This window comes from Staurois parvus, unplaced genomic scaffold (assembly GCF_062004578.1).
Source record: "Staurois parvus isolate SC_StPar_1 unplaced genomic scaffold, SC_StPar_1.0 ptg000734l, whole genome shotgun sequence".
Lineage (NCBI taxonomy): Eukaryota > Metazoa > Chordata > Amphibia > Anura > Ranidae > Staurois > Staurois parvus.
The window spans coordinates 2,347,589-2,370,963 of record NW_028318530.1 but is presented as its reverse complement, the minus strand read 5'-3'; the positions used below and the strand labels follow the sequence as shown (position 1 = coordinate 2,370,963).

Sequence of the window (23,375 nt, the reverse complement as noted above, 5' to 3'; positions counted from 1 at the left end):
AAACTGCAATATGTTACATTTATATTCTTGGGTTTATATATAGTTTAAAGTGGGAGTTGGGATTCCATACTTAAAGCGTTACTAAACCCAGGACCCTGCCTTCACTATATCTGATCTCCCACAGTACATGGAAATGCAATTATTTTAGTAAATATAAACTGCTAAATACCTTTTCTCATCAGCAGTTAGAGCAGTCTTGCGACTTCTGTCCAGCAGAGCACATGTTAAAGCTTGTAGGAGGAGCTTTCATTTTGCTCTAGGAGGATGCAGAACCCCTGACCTCTGTCTGGACAGTGATGATTGGCCCTGTGCTGATCACATGCACTCTATCAAGAAAAAAAACTCTCTACCAACTAAGCACGTGCAGAGTGATTCCATACAATATGTCTTATCAGGTGATAAGAAGGGGACACTGTAAGAAGGGGAGGATCAGAGAAGCCAGGATCAAACAGCCTCAGTACACAATGCAGAGGATTAACTCCTTAGGTTCCACAGTAAGTATACAGTAATAAGCATACTTTACTGCATATATTGACTGATTTTACTGTCGTGGGTTTAGTAACACTTTAAACAAATAAAAGATTCTTAACTAAAGCTGTGAGTGGGGACGTAATGGTTTATTTTTTTTAGCAGTCAGTTGATTGAAACCAATGCCAACAGCAGTCGTCCTCTGCTGTGAACAAAGGCAATGAAACTCCCTCCCAAGAAACCCACCAAAATGCTCAGTTGAAAGTCACACAACAGCCCAGAACTTAGAATAAAGACAACAATATACGGTTTTCAATACTTTATTTTCTACACTCTTAAAATACATAGCAAATACAGGTAACAAGCTCACACTGAACTTGAAGGGCTTTTTAAAAACACAACAAACATGGTAATTCAAGAAGAAATAAGAGAAGACTCCTATCAGACAACACCTTATGAAGAAAATAAGGCACATATTTCCCCATTCCTTGTGTGCATTTGTTCTTGAAAATAAGCTCAAATATCAAGTCTCTATACAGCTTTGTGTGTTTAAAAATAAAAGTAGCAGTTTGCATGAAATGGTTTTTGGAGATAGTAAAAAAACCATCTTGGGCCTGGTTTTATACATTTAATTTTTCGGGTGTGAGCTGTGTCATTTTTTTTTCTGTAGACACAATATTGTTGTAGTCAGTTCTTTTGGGTTGTTAGTGTCTTATCAACTGACAGTTTATCAATTTCTTCCACAAGTGATTCTGATTAGGAGTAACACATGGAATGCCAGTCCTTGTGCAAAATGTGACATTTCTCCATGTTAAGTCATTCATCCTGAGCAGAAGATACTGCAGCAAGCCCAGAGATTGATGACCCAAGCTATAAGGCATAACATTTTCTATCATGTATATAGTTCAAAGTCACTGCCATGGATGATATTGATGGGGCTGTTGAAAAAAGCTTCATTTGCCCAGGTGCATCGTGGGACTTGTTGAACCTGGTAATCCTCATGCAAGTTGACATTTGATCCTGTCTAACATAGCCCACTGCTAGCATGTCTATTCCCTCAGTTGTATAACAGGCACAGTGTGAAGGCACAGGCAGGTGATGAGCAGTAGGGGAAGGAAGAAGTTGCTGGTTTGTTACCATGGAAATGTTTTATGATCCCTGCTCAGTAAACCAGAATTCTCCTGTTGCACCTGTTACAGAAGAACTGAACGCATTTAGAGGCAGGCATCACAGCATTAAATTTAAAGGGTTAGTTCACCTTTTCAGAAAAATTGAAAAGGTGAACAAACACCCTACACCTTTTCCTCCAGTCCTTATTGTTCCTCAAGGCCTGAGCTGTCAATGTCCATGTAGCCAGTATGGTCCAGGGATTTGAAGTCCTTGCCCCTCTTCTTTCTGCAGGACTCGCGGGACAGACCAGAGCAATTCCTATTAGGTCAAATAGGTCACGTGCCAGCTCTGACAAATCAGAATCGATCTGACCATCCAGGAACCCCCACAGAAAGAAGAAAAGAAGAGCGTGGATTTCAAATCCCAAGACTGCAATACTGGCTGATCGGGCACTTACAGCTCATCACTAATGGAGGTAAGAACAGTGGAGACCAGGAGGGGTAGGGAAGGTGTAGGGTATTAGTTCACTTTTCATTTTTTTTCTGGACTAAACTAACCCTTCAAGACATTACAGTTACAAAGCAGAAGCTACTATTTCCCTTACCCCAGCTCTTTAATTTTTAACAACAGGAGGCCCCATCTTAGACCTTCATTGGACCTAACATTCAGCAGACTTTACTAAATAGCACTGTGTCTGCTGTTTTTCCATTAGGGGAATATTGCATTGCAGGTTTATTAGGAGTCATAAAATATGTCACACATATAAAAAGGCATGCTGCTTGGCCATGTGCTAAAACAGCACAAACATTCAGCCAAAAGCTGCTAGTGGTGAAAAATAAATAAAATAAAAAAGGATATTTCTAAAATAATAAGTATTTTATTTCAAATACAGCATATTGGCACGTGATGTGTTATAAAGTGAAACACCTAGAAACAAAAAATGCTGCATTCGCTCAAAATGTTAAAAACATCTTAAATATTGTTCTAAAAGCCTTTAAACAGGCCACAAGAAAACAAAAACACTGCAATAATATAATGACATACTAACATAACAAAATCTATCTTAGAACATTGAAATAAAATGGTTTTACCTCTGCAAATGGCAAAAACATATATCTGAAATAAAACTATAAAGAAATACATATGTACACAAACTACGTCTATTTCTTATGGAAGGAATGGGACAACCCAACTTGCTCAGCAGTCTGTGGTTGATCTCACTCTATTCTAAGACAAAACGTAAAAGCCACCAACACCCATAGTATTTCATTAAAGAAGCGTGATATAAAAATGAGTAAGTAATGCAGTTTCAGAGCTCTTGGAGCATAGCTATTTACAGCACAGCAGTAGCAAATCACTAAAACACTCAAAGCTCTTACAGAGTAGGACAGGAGTCTCCAAACTATGGCCCACGGGGTACATCTGGCCTGCTACAAGATTTTATCTGGCAGCTAGGGTCAGCGGCATATTCACAATATGCACTGATTGAGGATGATGGTCAGCAGAGGCTGGCTGTGGTCTCCACTTCTGATGTAAGGGGGGGGGGAGGGAATCTGATGAGGACCCTGACGTGCGTGTGTGTGTGTGTGGGGGGGGGGGGGGGGCTCTTGATGCAATGGGGACTCTCATGTAATGAGGACTCTAATAGGGAGTTTTTTCAGCCCACAAATATTTGTAAAATATACTGTGGACCTTGTACTGAAAAGTTTGGAAACCCCTGGACCAGGAGAACCAGTATCACAACTGGATGTGACTGTTGTATAGCAAAGAGGGCTGGATAGATAGCTAAGGATCTGAGCAACCCCTGAGTATTGTACTAAAGTCACTGAACCTATAGTTAATTTATTTATAATAATTATTTTTAAGCAGTGAAGTAGTATGTTATTCCCAAGTCTACTGAGAACTCAGGTTTATTCAAGTCCCAGTGAGGAAAGCACTAGAAAAGCCATAGTAGCCGGTCAAATGTCACCTTCTTGTAGTCATCTTGTTTGCCCGTTTTTACTATTTTTCAAAATTTTCAGCATGCAGGGCTTTAAGTGAGTAATAGGTTTATATAAAAGTTGGCACAAAAACTACTTACTGTTGCTCCAATACCCAATTTCAACTTCCGGGGATAGAAGCAACACCTGGAATTTGACCACCTGCTATTAACAATACAGACTCTTTTCTTTTAATACATTTGCCCTAACAGAACACTTTTATACATCTACCCAGTGTGTCTACTTGTCAGTCAGTTTGGGTTGTCTCCCTCATTTGTTTCAGTGTTTTTACAAAACAAAATACATAGGTAATAAATACAATTCCTATAAAGCATCATATTAAGATTGGCTCCATCTGTTGGATAAACTCATCTGCGAATCCCGCAGGAATTAGTAATCTCCAGTACTTCAGCCTAGGCCAATATACAGCTAATATTCTACCAAGCTAGGATTGAAAAGGTGGTATTAATGTATTAAGGTTCCTCCATGAGGCTAGGGCCCAGTTTAGCCCTTCAGGTTTGTTTACACTTGCATTAGCCTTCTGAAGAGCAATCTATAGTAAATTGATTTTCAGAGGGCATTTGATAGACGGTGATCAAGTGTTGGGCATAGTAAAAACTGCCTGTTTTTACCGCCAACCCCCTCTCTCCTTACCCCACTACACTAGGCCTTCTACAAGGAATGCATTTGATAAATGTCAATAATGCCCATTATATTATAAAAATCACATAACAAATAGGTGTGTCTAATATATAGATTTTATGTTAGTACTCAAAAATGCGTGCTGTATAATATATATATATATAACATATTCTATCATTATAATACATAGATATGTCATAATGATATGCATATATCATTATACAGGTTCTGCAGAATTTGAATTGTGTTAATTCAGAATCTAGCTATAGATGGCCATAGATATCAGATGGTACTTGGATCTAACAAATGTATCCAACCACCAGAAGACATACAAACATGGATACTTATATCCTACAGGGGCCTTACCTCAGGGGAAGAAAATATATCAGCCAAACATTTCATCTCGGCCAATAGACATTCACCCTCTCCACCAAGATATGTCAGCCAGAAGTATCTACTTAGGTCTGGGGCCTACCACAACCTCCCAGAGTATAGACCTACTACTGCATTATGTTGTAGCCTAGAAATGCTCTACTCATGTGTCAATGAATCAAATAGGATATTACAATGATATTCATATTGTTTCTATACCATTTTGTTTTTGTCCCCCAAAAATGGAAAATTGATATCCCACAATATCAAACTGCTGCTCGGACACTCCTATCTAACATACACACAAGACTACGACTACTTCCTCTGACAGCACAGAATACTTTTGGTTGAAGTTGCTGAAGTTCAGAGTAATACAGCCAAGTATTGACAGAGAACCAACCTTCTTATCCTCTATGAATAATTCTGTTAATATTCCACAGAGGACCAATAGCCTTCACCTTGCTCAGTTGCTAAATGTTTCCATTGATATAGTGAACAATATACAGTATGATTTATAGGTCATGACAGAAACTTTATATTCCTAGTTATCCCCAAGATGTTCCAGTACAGCTTTATAAATAAAGTACCTTTCTAAAATCTCTCTTTATATATTTCTTTTAAATATGGAATATTTACTCTTTATGCTATAGCTGCTCTTGTACTTTTACATACCTATACATTTCAGTTACATTATTATCAAATGTACTACATGACATATATATATAGATAAATCTCTAGTGCAGAATGTTCTAAATATATATATATATATATATATTTATAAAAACAAATAAAATAAAAACACACCTTCATACCAATAATGTTGCCTATGCATATATTGTTAAAAACCTAAGCAACCAAACCATATAATATAAATCTACATGGTTAAAGCATAAAAATGCAGAAATGTATAAACAAACCTATGCATCCATCTCAACTGCCTTTTTGAAAAAAAAAAAAAAAAAGAATTCACATATATAAAATATTCTTCTAAGAATATATCTGTAGGTTCTTTCTTCATAAATATGTAAAAGTTCCTTCAGTAGCCCTTCCCACTCCTCTAGAGATTGCAGTCTTAGTAAGTCTGGTAGATATCATGCAATGGGACCTGGATGGCTGCAGCAGGAAAGGCTTGAGGTATATAGCTAGCATATCCTCCGTACATTGCTGCTGCAGCAGCTGCGTTCTTTTGTAATGTGGCTAATGTGGCTGTGGCAGGAGCAGCGATGGGCAAGTAGCTTGCACCGTAAATCCCAGCAGCAGGAATCCTTTGCACATTGGGAGCCATGGTATAGACTGGAGTTATTGGGCGACCCTGAAAGACAGATTGGATAATTAAGGAATAAAAAGAAACAGCTTAGTTTATACTGTCTTTAAAAAAGATAGAATGGAAACCTTATGTGATTAAACATGACTGAACTACAACTATCAACAACTCCACTAATATTCTCAAGGTAAAACTTAGTGATAACTAAAATGCTGTACATACTAGGCATATCTAATTACTATGCCCTCCAGCCTACACATAGGCAAAGCATACAAATTTTAGGCAGGTAATATCCTCAGTGGAAAACTAGCCCACAACTCCAGCTTTAAAAAGCAACATTGCTAAACCCTGAGACAACATCTGAGAAATTTAACGGAGATGTTCACAATATCTTCCATAATTTTTTTTTACTGACAATCATCATCAACACTGTTCCAAGTTATAAAATAAATTACCAAGCAATGCAAATACAAAAAAATGAAAAAGTATTTGCTCCCTTCCTGATTTTTTTTTTTGCATATTTGTCACACTTAAATGATACAGATCATCATGCGGCTGACTTAAAACAATTCCACAAAGAAGAGTGGGCCAAAATTCCTCTACAGTGATGGAAAAGACCCATTGCCAGTTATCACAAACACTTGATTGAAGTTGTGGCAGCCAAGGGTGGCACAACTAGTTATTAGATTTAGGGGGCAATTGCTTTTTCACAAAGGGTCAGGCAGGTTTGGACAGCCTTTTTCCCTTAATAAATGAAATCATCATTTAAAAACTGCATTTTGTATTTATTCAAGTTATCTTTGCGTAATATTAAAATTTGTTTGAGGATCTGAATAATTTAAGTGCGATAAATATGCAGAAAAAAAAATCAGGAAGGGGGCAAATATTTTTTCCACAGCCATGTAAATATGTTAATCAGATTCTAATTGTGACAAATGCACAATAATTTAAAACCTTGCAATACACATTTGTTGCATGCCTAAATGTTTACACTGCCTAATCAACATTCCCAAATGAAAAACATAAAAGCAGTAGAGTGTGCCTACCCACTTTATTGTTAAAATCAGTAGTTGCACTCATATGGAGCTGAAGGGGTAAATGGCATATCAATGGACCTGCTGACTACCAGTCCCATTGATAGGTAGATACACTAGTCAAAATATGGGGATTTGATCCATCTACTGTTGTCAGGGCTCTAGGTATGACCAGAGGTGTGTGGACTGACACAGGGAAACGCAGGCTTCAGATATGGTATAAACAATATAATTTATTAAGACTAACAATACAAACAATACAAAGAGTAGTCAGACAGGCCAGGTCAGTAGCAAACGGGCAAACGGAGTACCAGGAACAGGCGGGAGAGTGATCGGGGTCACAAGCTGGGTTCAGTAACTCACGGGCAGCGCCGTACAGCCAGGGATCAAGCAGGAGAAGTCAGCAGAGGTCAGGATCAGGCAGGGTCGGCAACAAGTCAGACAGGAACAGGAATACAGGATATAAGGTACAGGGGCCCATGGAAAAACACACACCAAGGCCCTGACTGTGAGTCTGGCCATTCCTTAAATACAACCCCTGCAATCAGCTTCAGGTGTTTGGCTGATTGCAGGGGTGAGTCTCTGATTGCTCAGAGCACCCGCTGGCCATCCCTGGTACTGCAGCCCACAAGGCAGGTGAGTCCCACCATTATTGGCAAGTCCATTCCTGACAACTGTAGACTGTCAGTAAGATAGCTGAGGATTTCTACAGTAACAAGTACCACTGGCCATACTATCTAATGCTCCCTTGGACTTTCAGTCAGCAGGGCTGTTGGTAACTTCAAAAAAGGGGATCTGTTTTTTTACTGTGTTATCTATGTGGACCTAATGTGCAGATTTTTTTCTGTTCCTCTTCTGTTCCACCTTCACAAGCTAAAGAGTCCATATGTACAAAGGGACTCCATGCTGACAGTCTACTCCTAAGTTCCCAGCTCTGCTCACTTTTTTCTTATGACATCTCCATTTAGTTACATTACAGAGAAGCATTAGCTAGTAGAATTCCCAACTTGGCTTTAAAATGATACAGCCTGGAACTCCAGTGCAGAAATTTCACTTTTCTACCAGCATCTGTTTTTCCATGATGATATTCTGTGTTTGTCTAGCTTTTGAGTCTGATGCCCATGTACACTAACCCTAAGCTTGGGAAAAACATAAGAAGCCAAATAATGGTTCAGGCCATCAGCAACCACCTACAATAAAACTTGAATTTTTGATAAATTTGTAATTTTAAGCCTCACAATAGATGGCTACTATCATCAAAGGAGCCACCTGTGAAAAGGTGCTTTATCATATGGCTTATTTGATAGTATCAGAATTGAACTGAGCCCTCAAAAAAGAATACTTAATTTTGCAGTGCACTGTAAATAAAAGAGTATCTCATTTTTTTGTTAAAAAGATAGTTTCCCCATTTCTTTGATCATGTTTTCTTACTCTGTCCTATGCCCACTGTAAACTCTTTATATGAATTTCCTGCGCACATGTGCATCCTTCAGCAGCTGAATGTCAGTCTCATTGTAGGAATGTGCCAGTACACAGTGGGCTGCATGCATGCCAGCTTGTACTCTAACTCAGGAGTATGAAAAAAGGGGACACAAATGGCGAATTTAGTAAGCATTGTCACTTGAAGAAAAGAAATGCTTTGGGGTCCACCTTGCTGCTAGGATCACTAAGTGTTACTTAATTGAAAGAAGGAAATCTTAAAAAAAATATATTTTTGCCATTAGAGAATACATGCAACAACATATTTACTTTATACATTTACATACACTTTAATAATAATTGCCTCACTTACCTGAAATGGTGGAGGAGTTGTCACTGAAGGAATAACAGCTGCTGCTGCCGCTGCTGCTGCTGCTGCTGCAGTGGCAGCACTCACTGGATCGGCCTGCACAGTGATGGGATTTATCATGTGTTCCATGCCATGGATTTTCCCATCTTCAATCAGCTTAGCAGCTGAGGCCTGAAACATGGAGTACGGAGTACTACCAATCGTGGGAATGGCAACTGAAAAACACAAAAATTGGTCAGCAACAACAGCCTTTTGTATAAACAACATGTAAGACTTCTTAACTGAACTTTTACCTACACCCAAGAGAAGTTATCAATTTACCAACTAAGAAATCGGCCCACGCAGCGATAGCCTTTACTGTGTGTAGACCACCATCACTATGAAAACATTGTACATCTCACACTTCTCTATACTGAGATAGCTTATTGTCACATTGTGTTAGTTGTAGCAGATGAAAAGGCATGAACAAGTGATTTGGGAAGTAATAATCAAATAAAAAACACAGCATGATTGATGAATCTCAGTTACAAAGATGACTATATATGCAGAATGTCAATGACACAATCTGGGCTGATTGAAGTAGCAGTTTGGCTGTATGTGTGTTGAAAGGTATGGGTTGGGAAGTCTACTTGTAGCATATACAACTTTTCAGACAGAACGTTTCTACACTTCAAAATAACTACAGCAAAATTGCCTCTTTCCTAAATGATAAGGAATACAGTGGACCTTATTAATAAAGTGTCTTAAATAAAAATGGCCTCTGCTGCCCAACCTTACTGATAAAAGTCTGATACTGTTAGTTAAAATCTAAAGTCTTTGAATATAATTGGAGGCTAATGGACAACAAAAAGATTTCTTATTTACAGTACTCTACATAATAAAGATCAATATGCTCACACGTCATAATTCTGCTATCAAGATTGTCTTTCAACCTTTGAAAACTTGCTGTGTGCTTATATTAGGGGCTATACATGGTGAGCCAAAAGTGTATATCTCTGGTGTTTAGTTGTCCTGTATTTACAATGTCCATGCATGTGTACTCTTCAGCTGACAAGTCATCACCTAAGAACTCATCAGCCACAAATATATATTTTTTTATTTATTATTTTTTTAGGGGGCATCTTCTGATCTACAAAACATTTTACAGAACAATGAATAAAGTTTTGTGAAATTTGCATTAAGATAAAATTGTCAACAATGCACTGGAGGGTCATTTATTAACATGGAGTAAGCATTATGAAGGAGCTATTACTCAGCTTTTATAAACCTCCCACCAGTATATTGCCTGATAGATTGTAGTCACCAGTTAGGGTTGAGTTTAGAATTTCAGACTAACCTGTACCGGGCTTAAGAGCAACTGGATTGACCGCTGGTAATTCCAAGTTGGGTACAAGTTCAAAGCCTTTTTCTTGCTGTTTACCCTTCCCTTCATGATATCTGCTATAAATGCCACGGCCGGCCGAATATCCCCCCAGGTACGTGCCCCTGGGACCGGGGGCTCTGTTGCCAGCTGCGCCTCGCCCTCTGCCTCTTATGCTGCCTGCTTGTAATATCAACACAATACAATCAGAAATCACAGAAGATCACCACTAAAGCCTTTATAAAGTACATAGTGGGAAATGAAATTGAACTTCCATTTTGGTAAATGACATACCAATCAGCACTGAAATTCAAACACCTCTATCTCTGACCTGACTTAAACATAACGTTTTCCTCCTTTTGTTGCTCATTTTTAGACCAGTTAGCTGCTGGCCATATTTTTTTTTATAATGGATTCACTAGAAGAAATAATACAGGTCACAAGAAATACTACAAAGAAATTCTAAAGCTTTTGGGGATATCATCTCCAAAATGGAAGCACAAATATGAGAAATGTTGTTTCAGTGTAAGGTTTCAAGGGAAACTTCAGCTAAAATACAAGTTATAGACTTTATATGGAGGCACATGTTAAGGGAAATCTACTCTTAATTAACTCGGTTGAGAGAGGTGAGTATAGTCTATAACTTACCCTACCAACCTCACGAAAAATATTTGATTTAATGTCAGAATGTAGTATTCTAATGGTTGGTTATTTCTACATGTCAACTATTCAAACTACTTGGCTGAAAAACTGCTCCAAATATTATTATCCAAGCAACCCATTTATCTGTATTTTGATGGTATTATTCTAATGATTAAACCTCTGAAGGGCCAAGTGTGTTTTTTTAATTAATGGTGGGCTTGCTTGGACATGGCTGGGGTAAATCAGGTTCATTTCTTGAAGAAACCCTCTCAAAGATTTGGGTTCAAACTGAGCATAAGATAAAAAATCATTATCAAGCTCATATTCTGTGAAAATCCAGTGTCGGCTATTACGTAAGAATCAGGTAATATGCAAATTTCACCTTGTAAAAATAATGCCTGCCCCACCCCTCACCCTCTCTGAGTTTCCCTATTGCTGCCTCAATGGGATAGGTGGTCTCATTGACAAGAAAGAAAGGATCAAGTATTGGGAGGAGGCAAAGCCAGTTTTGATTTTTTTTTACAATTCTATAACTGTGGATCTAGCTTCGATTCCCCATTTTCAGAAGTAAACTGTCCAAATTTTGGATATTAAAAGGGTGGCAGGTATGCCATTACCCCACTGACACTTATAAGATTTTATAGATACGAAAATAAGCATTATCCTGTATATGGTTTCAATTGTAATTGAATATGGGGCATTTCTTCCTCACGTAACCTATAATTTCATAACTATTACATTCTGTTAAGGACAGATAATAATTCCACTTATACTTGTGTAGATTACAATGTGCGCTCAAACTGAAGAAAATCTTGTATTTTAGCGTTTGTGATTTATGACTGATAGAAGCGTGATGTAAAGGTACATGCTATGTACAACAAATCAGGGCAGTTCCAGCAACATATCAGCAGTAAAGCTGCCAGGTAGTCAGGTGACAAACATATGCTGATAAGAGATAAACAAAGTGCACTGTGACCAATAGCAGAATGGAATAATTCATGTGACCTTGGGTAAGTTTTCTTATCTTTTGTCATCAAACATAACAAGGAGACCATGACATTTTGTACTATGCACTCAATACACTTTTCAAAAGATGTTAATAATACATACATAGTCTGCCTCGATAGCTTTTTGGGCTCTGGTAAGGTTTACTAAAGTAGGGAAGCAACACCTTCCACGGTAAGCTGTGAACAAGCTGGATATATGACCATTATAATTCATTTCTCAAAGTTCCCCTATGATGACCAATCAGATAAGTCATTCTTTCTTTAACTTGTACTAAATGAGAAACATATGGTTGCTATTGGGCAACAATGACAATTCCTTCTGGCACTATGCTAAAATCCAAGTGTTTCTCTAAGGCTGGATGTTAACTTGAGGTTTTTTTTTTTGTGTGTGCATGGTTTTGGAAGCTCCATTTAAGATAATTTTAATGCCAAAATGCAAGTCAATACATATAAAATAGAGCATGTAGGGAATTTCCCCAAAGCACTACAATTATATGTGTTGGTTTGCATCTTCTCAAAATGCATTAAATGACAAACTAATGGTTCGTTGTTTTTTCAGCATTGGGTGTAATCATTAAATTGTTTGAAATTTAACTTCCAAGCAATACAACCAAAGAAGCTCTTTTGCAAAGACTGAAGTAAAAACAAAGCAGTTATTCATAACAACCAGATTCCGTTCCTAATCTGAAACATGACATCTCACTGGTTGTTATTAGCTACTGCCAGTTTTTTTACTCTGTGCCTTCTGCTTCAACAGTTTCAGATATCCTTATCCTTCTATCCTTCCCCCCACAAAAGTATTGGGACACCCCTCCAAATCATTGGATTCAGGTGTTCCAATCACCTCCATGGCCACAGGTGTATCAAATCAAGCACCTAGGCATGCAGACTGCTTCTAAAAACATTTGTGAAAGAATGGGCCGCTCTCAGGAGCTCAGTGAATTCAAGGGTGGTAACGTGATAGGTTGCCACCTGTGCAATAAGTCCATACGTGAGATTTCCTTGCTACTAAATATTCCACGGTCAACTGTTAGTGGTATTGTAACAAAGTGGAAGCAACTGGGAACAACAGAATTCAGCCAGATAGTGGTAGGTCACGTGAAATGACAAAATCAGGTCATGCTGAAGCGCACAGTGCGCAGAAGCCGCCAACTGTCTGTAGAGTCAATAGCTAAAGACCTCCAAACTTCATGTGGCCTTCAGATTAGCACAACAACAGAGCATAGAGAGCTTCATGGAATAAGTTTCCATGGCCGAGCAACTGCATCCAAGCCTTACATCACCAAGTGCAATGCAAAGCGTTGGATGCAGTGGTGTAAAGCATGCCGCCAGTGGACTCTAGAGCAGTGGAAACGTGTCCTCTAGAGTGATCTCTTAGTTCCAGTGAAGGGAACTCTTAAGGCATCAGCATACCAAGACATTTTGGACAATATCATGCTCCCAACTTTGTGGGAACAGATTGGGGATGGCCCCTTCCTGTTCCAACATGACTGCGTACCAGTGCACAAGGTCCATAAAGACATGGATGAACCCGATAGAATGCCTTCGAGATGAATTAGAGAGAAACTGCAAGTCAGGCCTTCTCATCCTACTGAGGCATTTGACAAAAGCAAATAGATGTCATGTTTTAACTTCCTTGTGGGTAATTTTATATGACTGTAAACCATATAAAGAATGTATATGGGAATGCAAGTGAAAAGTAGGTCATCGTTATCATCTAAATGGCAATGTGGACTTTTATACAGGAAACAATACAACTTTTGGTATTGCTCAATAGAAAATTATGAAAAGATGACTTGTACTGTATGTCTGTGGTGCATTAAAGTGCACCTGACGTGGCCTAAAAGAAAACAACAGTGTGGCAGAACAGGAATCATCTGGTTCCTGTAAAAACTAGTTTAGTCTTCAAATTGATTATTTTGTGTGCATTGGGACCTGTTCTGTTTTCTTATTTGTTGCTCTAATCAGGAAACAGCAACTAAATTTTGTGGCCTCTGGCTTTTGCCCACCCTCCCATTTGCCTCATTATGAGTCAATCACTATGATGGTAGGCCTCACCTACAAAAAGTGAGGTTTAGTGGATATGTGGTTAGGTGTGAGAATCTGGGGTTACCTTTGTTTTCCATTCTAAATCAGGCACAATAGCCCAGATGTGCAGGCACCAGGAATAACCCATGGTGGTTAAAGTGTATAGATAATTATAACTTTTTTTTTAAGTTTTAGGCCTCATGCACACAGGGCATCTGTTTAAGCCTTTCTGAACATCAGAACTCCTGTTAGCCACTTAAAAAACATAGTTAAACAAGCTTATTGCACATGCGTTCAGGTGCATCTAGTGTTTGAGCGTTATTGCATTCTATTGGCTAAAATATTAATTCATTCTGGCCATTGGAATGCTTTTACACTCAGCATCTAGCATTATAAGCTTTTGGATGTATTTAGGCATGTTCCCCATTTTTTCTTCGGCTCTTCTCCTAAATGTGCATTTGTGTCTTTTTAGGCCTGTAAAAGCTCTTCTTCTAATACACCTGTAAATGCTTATGTCTGCAAGGACAGACAGGCTTACATAGAGGTGCTCTTACAGCCTGAAAAAATACCCTCAGTACCTGTAACAGCAGCTTTTGTAAGCTCTGTGAGCATAATGCCTAAAAGTAAGGAAGAATTACAACCTTTAAGATTTTTCTCTGTGTCCCCAATAGGTAGACCGGCCCACTCTTTTTGCCCTGGTGACTATTTTCAATGAGACAGAAAGTGATAGAAATCTAAAACTTTTGAGTTGTCAGAGAACAGTATGTGAGGGTAAATTTTCCAGTGGGAACATCTGTTCCAATGACAACTAAGAGGGGAACTTCCCTCACTTTAAAGAGATTTCCGTTTACTTCCTGTTGCATCTGCAGGACAGAAAATAAAAGGAATTCACCCCAATGGTACATAGACAGCAAAAAAATATATAGATTTTTTAAAATTGATGTGGGTTTAAACCCATGAGGCAGCATAAACTGCATGCCAATGTCCACATACACTAGGTATAGATACAATCAAAAATCTATAATGCTGTAATGGTTCAGTGAAGGTCTGCGTAGCCCCTATATACAGGTCATCTGTAAGAAGATGAGGTCACATGGATTAGTATAAATGAGAACTGTTCCATATATGAAGAATGTTGGATCCCAGAATGTGAAGGTCCTGTAAACTCATTTACATCACATATCCAGCTTGTTTACCAAGAGTTACAGGTTGCACCTAACAATGTCCACCTTTTATTGACATCACAGTGCACTTCGTAAATAATTTAAGTTCTCACTGTAAACTATGATGATGATGAAATGACTTATGGTAATTAAATAGGAGTATCATTTTGTAAATCAATGTGCTTGCTACAAAATATTCAAGGCTGTACACACATTCTGGAGATTTATGTTCTTCTGTTAGATTTGAGATGATCCTTACAAATTTGCAGAAGGAAAGAGGGAAAGAATAGTTAAAGAATAACAATGTGTAGTAACATCAACATCCAGCACAGAGATACAGCAAAGAAGTATATTATCCATGTTGCTTAGCCATGTTCTGGAGAAAGAGTCAGTACATGGCTCAAGCTGCACAAAGCAGAGGTGTAGAACATTTTTAAGACTCTTGTTCATCAAGCAATTGACATTAGAAGTCAAACTTAACTACTGAACTGTGTATGTTTATGAATCTGAAAGGCACATGTGGTCTGGAAGATTTTAGTTTTTGAAAACGATTTTTTAAAAAAATCTTTACTTTAAGATATAGGAAATCTGCCATTGTTTATGTATCCTTCTAAAAATTAAAATCTCCTGGCTTTCGTGCTGATCCAATTGCAGTCATTGAACTGAAACTAATATGGAGATCAGAAATGTTGATCTCACACTAGCCGCATACTTGCTCCAGGTCAGTGATTTACAAGTTCTGAAGACAGCTAAGATACTAGCATTTTCAAAAAAGGTCTCCATAATTTTCTTTGTACAGGTTTACTTTTGAGTCCCATCTCCTGTACTAGTTGATCTGCACTTCCCTCATTTTATGTCTGCCAGAAGGAAGTTAAATTGCGGAGGAGTTTGATGTAACTTACTGAGCTTCTGAATGGCAGTTGATTGCGTCATAAATTAAAGAGACAAATGCAGACCAAATACTACTTCCTTATACTCCTCCTACACATCAGTATGTATTAAAACAGTAAAGGGTTCATTAAAAAATTGCACATTAAAATAAATGACAGCTTAAATTTAATTTGTTTTCCCCCACTTCATAAATAATTCTTCTGATGAAAAAAATTGGTGAAACTGTAAAATAACCCACACGAAAAACAATTTTGATTTCAGTACTCTTTGAATACACAATTTAATGCATTCACAGGTTGCTTTGTTCCAATGGGAGAATCACCCAACTCAAGAAAAGGCAGCAAGATATCACTGGCTATGATCAGTTACCAGAGCTTGACATTTAAGTAGGGAGATCTCCTAAATGGGTTGTCCTTGTGACATTGAGTGCATGAAGTTGCTGAAATTCATCCAGTACTGAAAATTAAGTTTTTGGTACGTATAGCCTTTGATCGGGAGTTTAAAAAACAGAAAGGATCAAAAGGAAGTTGACCAGATTCTCGGAATAACTTAAATATAAGATAAAACAAAATACATTTATTACAGTTACCAACCTTTCACAAAGTAATCTCTGTTTGGACCAATCAATGCATTGTATGGGTATCCATAATAGGCTAATGTGTAGGGATCACATGAGTAAACATAATTTGGCTGAGTGACTTCCGTGGCAGTAGCCGTGGTCGTTGTTCCTTTAGCAGCTTTCTGGTATCGTGTGTACTGTTCTTTATCTACTGGTTTAGCCAATGTGACTTCTATGCCAGAGCCTTCCAGTTCAGTTCCATTAAGGTTCCTCATGGCCTGCACTGCATCATCTCGACTGGTAAAATGCACAAAGGCATAATCCCGTATTTTCTTAACCCGCTCCACACATCCAGGATTGTACTGGCCAAACACCTTTTTAATTGTATCCTCGGATGTTTCAATCATAAGGTTCCGCACGTAAAGGATTTTGACGGTTTCCATCACATCTTCATCAACATCAATTTCTGGTTCCGCCCAGTCAACAGCAATCTGGTGGCCCCATAGCTGTATTCTTCCTGGCATCAATTTCCTTCTGGCCATGGCAGCTGCTCGGTGGCTTTCATATTCTACAAAGGCAAAGCCTCTATTTTTCATCTTATCAGCAGCACTAGCATAGACAATAACATCTAAAACTCCTTCAGTTACTTTAGAGATTTCTTCTAGAATCTCTTCTCTTTTCTTCATCTTTGGAATCCCCCCAATAAAAAGTCGACAGTTATCTACACTGCAACAAACACCTAAGAGCCTTCCAGGCCTGATTTCATAATTATTAAGTTCTCGAACTGCCCTCTTGGCTTCATGTTTCTGTGTGTACATGACAAAAGCATATCCCCGATTCTTTCCATCAAAGTCCATCATCAGGCGCATTTCATAGATACGACCTACACTTTCAAAAACGGGAACAAGCTCATCCTCATAGACATCACGGGGTATTTTGCCTACAAATACTTCACAACCACGTGGGGGATGAAGACCTTCCCATCCTGGTGGTGGACCTCCATATTTTCTTTGTCCATTTTCCTGGACCATTGCGTAGCCTGTACGTTCCATAAGTGCTACAAGAGCAGCTTCATTTGGTGCACCGACAACTCCCTCTGTGATCTTTGAGGCTGACATGTTAGAAGAATCGTTACTCATCATAGCAATAGAATCCTCTGCTGTCATTATGCCAAAGTCATGCAATACTTGCTGAAACCTATTTAAAATAAAAACAGAGCATTAATAAAATAATCAAGGGCACTTGTACAAATAAAAACATAGCTTTTGGTAGAAATCATTTCTTTCTGCTTTAACAGATTTCTGGAGTAAATTAGTCATGTAAAAACTTGGCTAAAACAAAACTACAAGAAAACATATATATGAAGAAAGAGCAATACAGTGCAGAAACCAAGAGACACTCCTTATCATGTAGCAGCTTGCACAATAGCAAATGTAAAATGTTTACCCAATAGATTTTAACTGAAATCAGATAACTTTAGAATAAACTGCATCCATTACAATTAAAGAATCTTTCCAGAATGGAAGTAGAGGGGACATCTTCCAATAAGGACACATGTTTTGGTCACAGCTGTCTAAGACAGGATTTCCTTTATTTTTGTGTCTAAAGTAAGCCATAGATAATTCGAGTTTCTTTCTTTCCACCACGGGTGGAAGGAAAGAAAATTGCTCAATCCCCCATTACACAGTCGGTGAAGATGGGGGAATGCCTCCCGTTGCGCTATCGTGTTCTGCTGGGAGGCGCAGGGAGCCTTTCCAGTTGGGAAAACACAGTGCTTACTGCTAGCAGCTATAGCCAGAGGTAACAATTGAATTTTAAAAATCAGACAGGCTGGTGGTACCCAAGTCGATCTATGGATCGCCATGGGTACAACCAGCCTACCCATAGATGGATCGAATCTCAGCTGGTCCCTGCCGAACCAGACAAGATTCGATCCATCTATGGTCTGCTTAAGTATACAGGAAGTATAGGTTTTTCTCCCAATAAGACCGATACAAAACCTAAAAGTGGTATTAACCAGTCTACCCTACCTAAAAAAGTTTTGGCTTTAGATATACCATAATTCTAATTTAAAGGTGATCATTTCCATGGTAATTCACCAAAGGCTTGTATCTCCCTACCTTCTTTCATCTCTCTCAATACTAATATAAATAAATCCTACTGGTCTTATACAAAAAATAATCCCGAGTATTTAGTTATGTTAGTATATAGTGAAAGTTTTTTGTTTTGACAAACTTTCAATTGGCTTTACTGTCTGATTGCACGATCACATCTAATGAGCAGTGCTGTACTAATGATGTTACAGGACATTTCACACATTTCCTCTGTGTCTGCGGCATACATAATCAGTGTGTGCAAACCACATCTGAAATACAACCACTAGTGTTCAATTAAATATTTATGATGCCTGCATTGTAAAATCTCAACCCAATCCTTTCATAAAAGTGAAATTTAAATATACACTTCAGGAGGACAATAATTACATGCTGATGCATTGCGGTAGCACACTGTAAACCGCATTTTTATCTTGTGTTAGTACAAATGCATTTTGAGTAGCACCCCAATGTGCTGCAGCACACATACATAGTAACACGCTACAGCATACATATGTGAGCGATCTGTGACTTGCAGTGCATTCAAAAAATGTGGTATGTGCATTAATGGCTGTATTAACACAAAGCAGGTAAAATATGCAATACCACATGTTCAACATAAGTGCACTAAGGCAACACAGTCCACAAATGTAGTTTGAACCAGTCCTAAGTTGAGAACTGTGGTGTTAAAAAAAAAACATTCTATGTGCAAAGGTGTAAATGGGCAGTAAATGTACCTCCACTATTTTGTATCTTCTTCTGTACCTGATATGAGAATAACAATAGAAAGCTCTGGTGTTCTGATTTGGAGTTCTATGGAAGTTATGCAACCTGCTAGTAGTCAGTTTCTTGGTATTACTAAATTCCATTACAATATATTTTTATACAATAATGCATGCTTTACTGCAGACTAAAGACTAGATCTGAACCTTTGAATTGCATGGTTCAGAAGTCATCACAGACTAAGAGGACACCACCATCTTCCTGTGATTTGTACTCATGGAGTACTTTAGCAGACACATTATCTTGATTAGGGGTGCTCAACCCTTTGAAAAGCGAGGGTCACTTAGGTGATTTGGTAACCTGTTGTGGGCTACAATAAAATTAAATGGTCCAGAATTTAGATTTTTTTTATTTTAAATAGCATAATGAACATTTTCCTCCTGCAGCCGCTGAATGCCAGCAGAAAGGAAAGAAGATGAGTTGCTGCGGTTACAGAGGGAAAATTGAGAGAATCAATTCTTGTATATGCCGCCCCCGCCGCCCCTCCTGTCCACGCCTCACGCTACACTGGTGGTTTGGGGGGGGGGGGGAAACACATCTCAACTATGGGGGTTTTACCACCCCCAAACCACAAATGTAAACAAGCCCTTACTGTCCTGAGCACCCTATAAGGCTGCTTTTACACTGATGGGGTATGAATTGCATATGGGGATAAGGTGTTAGTTTAATCTCAGGAGGTATTATCCCTGCTATATTTAGAAAAAGTAAAGATACAAAGGTGTGACTTTGCGTATACCTCCAAAAGTATGTTATAAACAAAAATACAAATTATATATACAAATATTTTAAATATAATTTGTATTTTTGTTTGTAACATACCTTTGGAGGTATACACAAAGTCCCACCTTTGTATCTTTACTTTTTCACACGGACGTGCTGCAGTTTACCCATACTTTACCCATACTTCACAGTTAGCTGCACTTTGCCATAGACTTCTCTTATATCTTGCAGGTGTGGGGTACTTTCTGAAAGTGCACCAAAACCGCAAGATATAATAGAAGTGCACTTCCCTGGTTTGAGGTCGAAGGCCACATCAGAGGGCTCCAAGGGCCACATGAGACCACTGATCACTCAGTTCTCCCCTCCATTCTAAGCAGATAACCTGTGAATGTGAGTCTCCGGCTCTATGCTGTGCCTCCATGGAGGGACAGGAGTGGCTGGCTTAGGCTCTCAGTGGCTCCTTGAGAGGCTGAGCCAGCTGCCAGTCTAGGCTTCTGGGCAGATCCCGACTATATGGTCAGGATCTTTCCTGAGCCTGGACCAGCTCTGTGATTTTGGCTGAAAACAGGTCACATGAGTGCACTCCTGTGATCCATAGGATAAGTATAGCCAAAAAAGCTTTGGCCATACTTCTCCTTTAAGGGCCAAACTATTGCACTGCAATACAACGATGCATTAGAGCAGGGCTTTAAATTTCCACTCGCCTGCTTGCATTTGGCAAGTGAAAATAACATGGGGGCGAGTGTGTTCCAGGTGCCGCATCAGAGGGTGGGGGGCGGGTGCTACCAGCAGCACCAACCTGCCCCGAGCACTGTGTTGAGGGGGGGGCACACTGCTGGTGCCGCTCCTCATTGACCGGAGTCATCGCAGTTTCACTCCTGTCACAGGGAACAGCTGCTGACACTTGCTGGAGGGAGGACTAGGCTTTCTTCTCCCTCCTGCCTGCAGGGGGCAATAGACAGCCGGCACTAAGGAGTGAAGGCAGAGTGTCCTCCCTCTCTCCCCTTGTCATGTGACTTATCACATGACCGAAGGAGGGAAAGAAAGAGAAGCTGCATTCACAAGAAGATCTGTGAGTACAAGGGGGAAGGGCGAGGTTACACTTATGGGGACATCTGATGTAAAGGGGGACTCTGATGGGGACACCTGATGTAAAGGGGGACACCTGATGTAAAGGAGGACTCTGATGGGGACACTTATTTTCATTTTATGTTTACATTGTTTTATGTTAACCACTTGCCCTCTAGACTCTATTAAGCTATTGCTGTTATGTTTAAATTGACATAATAAAGCTATGTTATAATTGCTGTTTTTTTATATTTTGAACTCTTTATTCTAAAGAAAAATGTTATTTCATAAGCTTTAAGGGGGCGTGGTTGGGGGCAGGGCTGGGGGACGGGCCTGGGGTGGGGTTGGAGGCAGACCTGGGCAAGGTTTGGTGGGGCAACTGGTGGAGAGTAAGGTTTTTGCCTAGCTAGTAGGTCTATACTTGAAATTTTAATCCCTGCATTAGGGCATACTAAAAGCACATGAAAACCAGTTGCCACTATAATCTGTGAAGCTAGGTGTCCAGTTCTGAAGGCCTCATTCATAGAAAGATATTGATAAGATAACAAGTCCAGAGATGGACAATATAAATGGTGAAAGGGCAGAAGGATAAAACATATCTGGTGAGACTTCAGTAACTTAAAGTGTTACTAAACCCACAACAGTAAAATCAGTCTGTAGATCCAGTAAAGCATGCTTGCTATACTCACTGTGAAACCTAAGGGGTTAATACTCTGCATTGTGTAAAAAGGCTGTTTGATCCTGACTTCTCTGCCCCTCTTCTTGTTCAAATGTCCACGCTGATAAGACAGACTGAAACCGTAGCCCTTCTGCACATGCTCTGTTTAGTGTGTATTGCTAGAGGGTTTTTTTTTCCTTGGGAGAGTGCATGTGATCAGCACAGAGCCAATCAGCACTGTCCAGACAAAGGTCAGTGGTTTTGCATCCTCCTAGAGCAGAAAGAAAACTCCTCCTACAAGCTTTAACCAGTGCTCTGCTGAAGTCACAAGACTGCTCTAACTGCTAATGAGAAAAGGTATTTAGCAGTTTATATTTACTAAAATAATTGCATTTCCATGTTCTGTGTTCTGTGGGAGACTAGATATAGTGAATGCCGGGTCCTGGGTTTAGTAACACTTTAATCTGTACAGTTTGGAGGAAAGAAGGGAAAGGGGAGATATGTATGAAAGGGGGTGAAGAAGGCTCAGGAGAGAAATATTTTCAATATGAAGTCAAGATCAAGAACATGGAGACATGACTTCAAACTAGAAGGAGGAAAGTTCATAACTAATCTTAGAAATGATTATTTTATAATAAACTTGAAATATAATATAAATTAATTAAGAGAATAAAATAAACGATCAAGCGAGCGTTTTTTATAAATAGAAATAAAAGCAGCTTGCATAAGGAAAAAACCTCTAAATCCTTTAAACCATGTATATATCAAAATGCAGCTCTAGGACAACTATATAAATATAAATATGCTTAAATTATTAAATAAAATAGCATATAGACAAGTGATAAAACAAGGCGCTATAAATGAGCACAATAAAGTGACAATAGTGCGTCGTCTTAAAATGGACGAGTAACAATAAGATAAACGCACATTATGAACGCATACTAGTCCAAACAGTGGAAATGACTTTTAAATATAGAAATTGTGCCGCGCTCCTGTGTATAAATAATTACAATATTCACTATTTCAAATGACAATCCAAAGTAAAAAAAAAAATAAATAAATAATATAATGATATATATACTTATATCTAGTGTATAAAATACAATTATCTTCTGCTTATAACATCATAAATAAATACCGCATACTGTGCTGGTGACAATAGTAAATAGTGATAAAAACAATATATATGAAAAAGTGCTCATAGACAGGTGGATTAAGATTGAGCATAATCATCCCATTTGCCATCAGGAATATCCTAAGCAGGAGGATCATCCCAGCAGTCCTATAAGGACAAAAAGCTAGTTTTGCCTTTTTATAAGGCAAAACCTGAGGTGAGCGCATAATAAAATCACACTGCACGTGGATTATGGGAGCGGCATTGCACCATCATAATTTAAATTTAAATTGAAAGAGGACTGTCTATGAGCACTTTTTCATATATATTGTTTTTATCACTATCACTATTTACTATTGTCACCAGCACAGTATGCGGTATTTATTTATGATGTTATAAGCAGAAGATAATTGTATTTTATACACTAGATATAAGTATATATATCATTTTATTATTTTTTTTTTTTTTTACTTTGGATTGTCATTTGAAATAGTGAATATTGTAATTATTTATACACAGGAGCGCGGCACAATTTATATATTTAATTTTCTCACAGAACACTGTCTAATTATTATTATTATTATTATTACTACGAGTTTATATAGCGCCAAAGGGTTCGCTCAGCGCTGTA

At 38.6% G+C, this 23,375-nt stretch overlaps 1 protein-coding gene across 4 annotated transcripts in view; it reads right to left on the bottom strand.

Annotated features, from left to right (window-relative positions):
- Positions 1–772: 772 nt before the first annotated feature.
- RBM47 (RNA binding motif protein 47) overlaps positions 773–23,375 on the bottom strand; it is a 150,605-nt gene continuing 128,002 nt past the window's right edge. For 2 of the 4 annotated variants that reach the window (XM_089654021.1, XM_089654022.1), the window contains 4 exons: positions 16,343–17,505; positions 9,995–10,201; positions 8,662–8,873; positions 773–5,883 (listed from right to left, as the gene is read on the bottom strand). In XM_089654021.1, the coding sequence (XP_089510147.1) occupies positions 5,644–5,883; positions 8,662–8,873; positions 9,995–10,201; positions 16,343–17,474 (1,791 nt within the window). In that variant the 5' untranslated portion in view covers positions 17,475–17,505 and the 3' untranslated portion in view covers positions 773–5,643. The remainder of the gene's footprint in view (positions 5,884–8,661; positions 8,874–9,994; positions 10,202–16,342; positions 17,506–23,375) is intronic. The other 2 variants (XM_089654023.1, XM_089654024.1) reach the window with 2 other exon arrangements.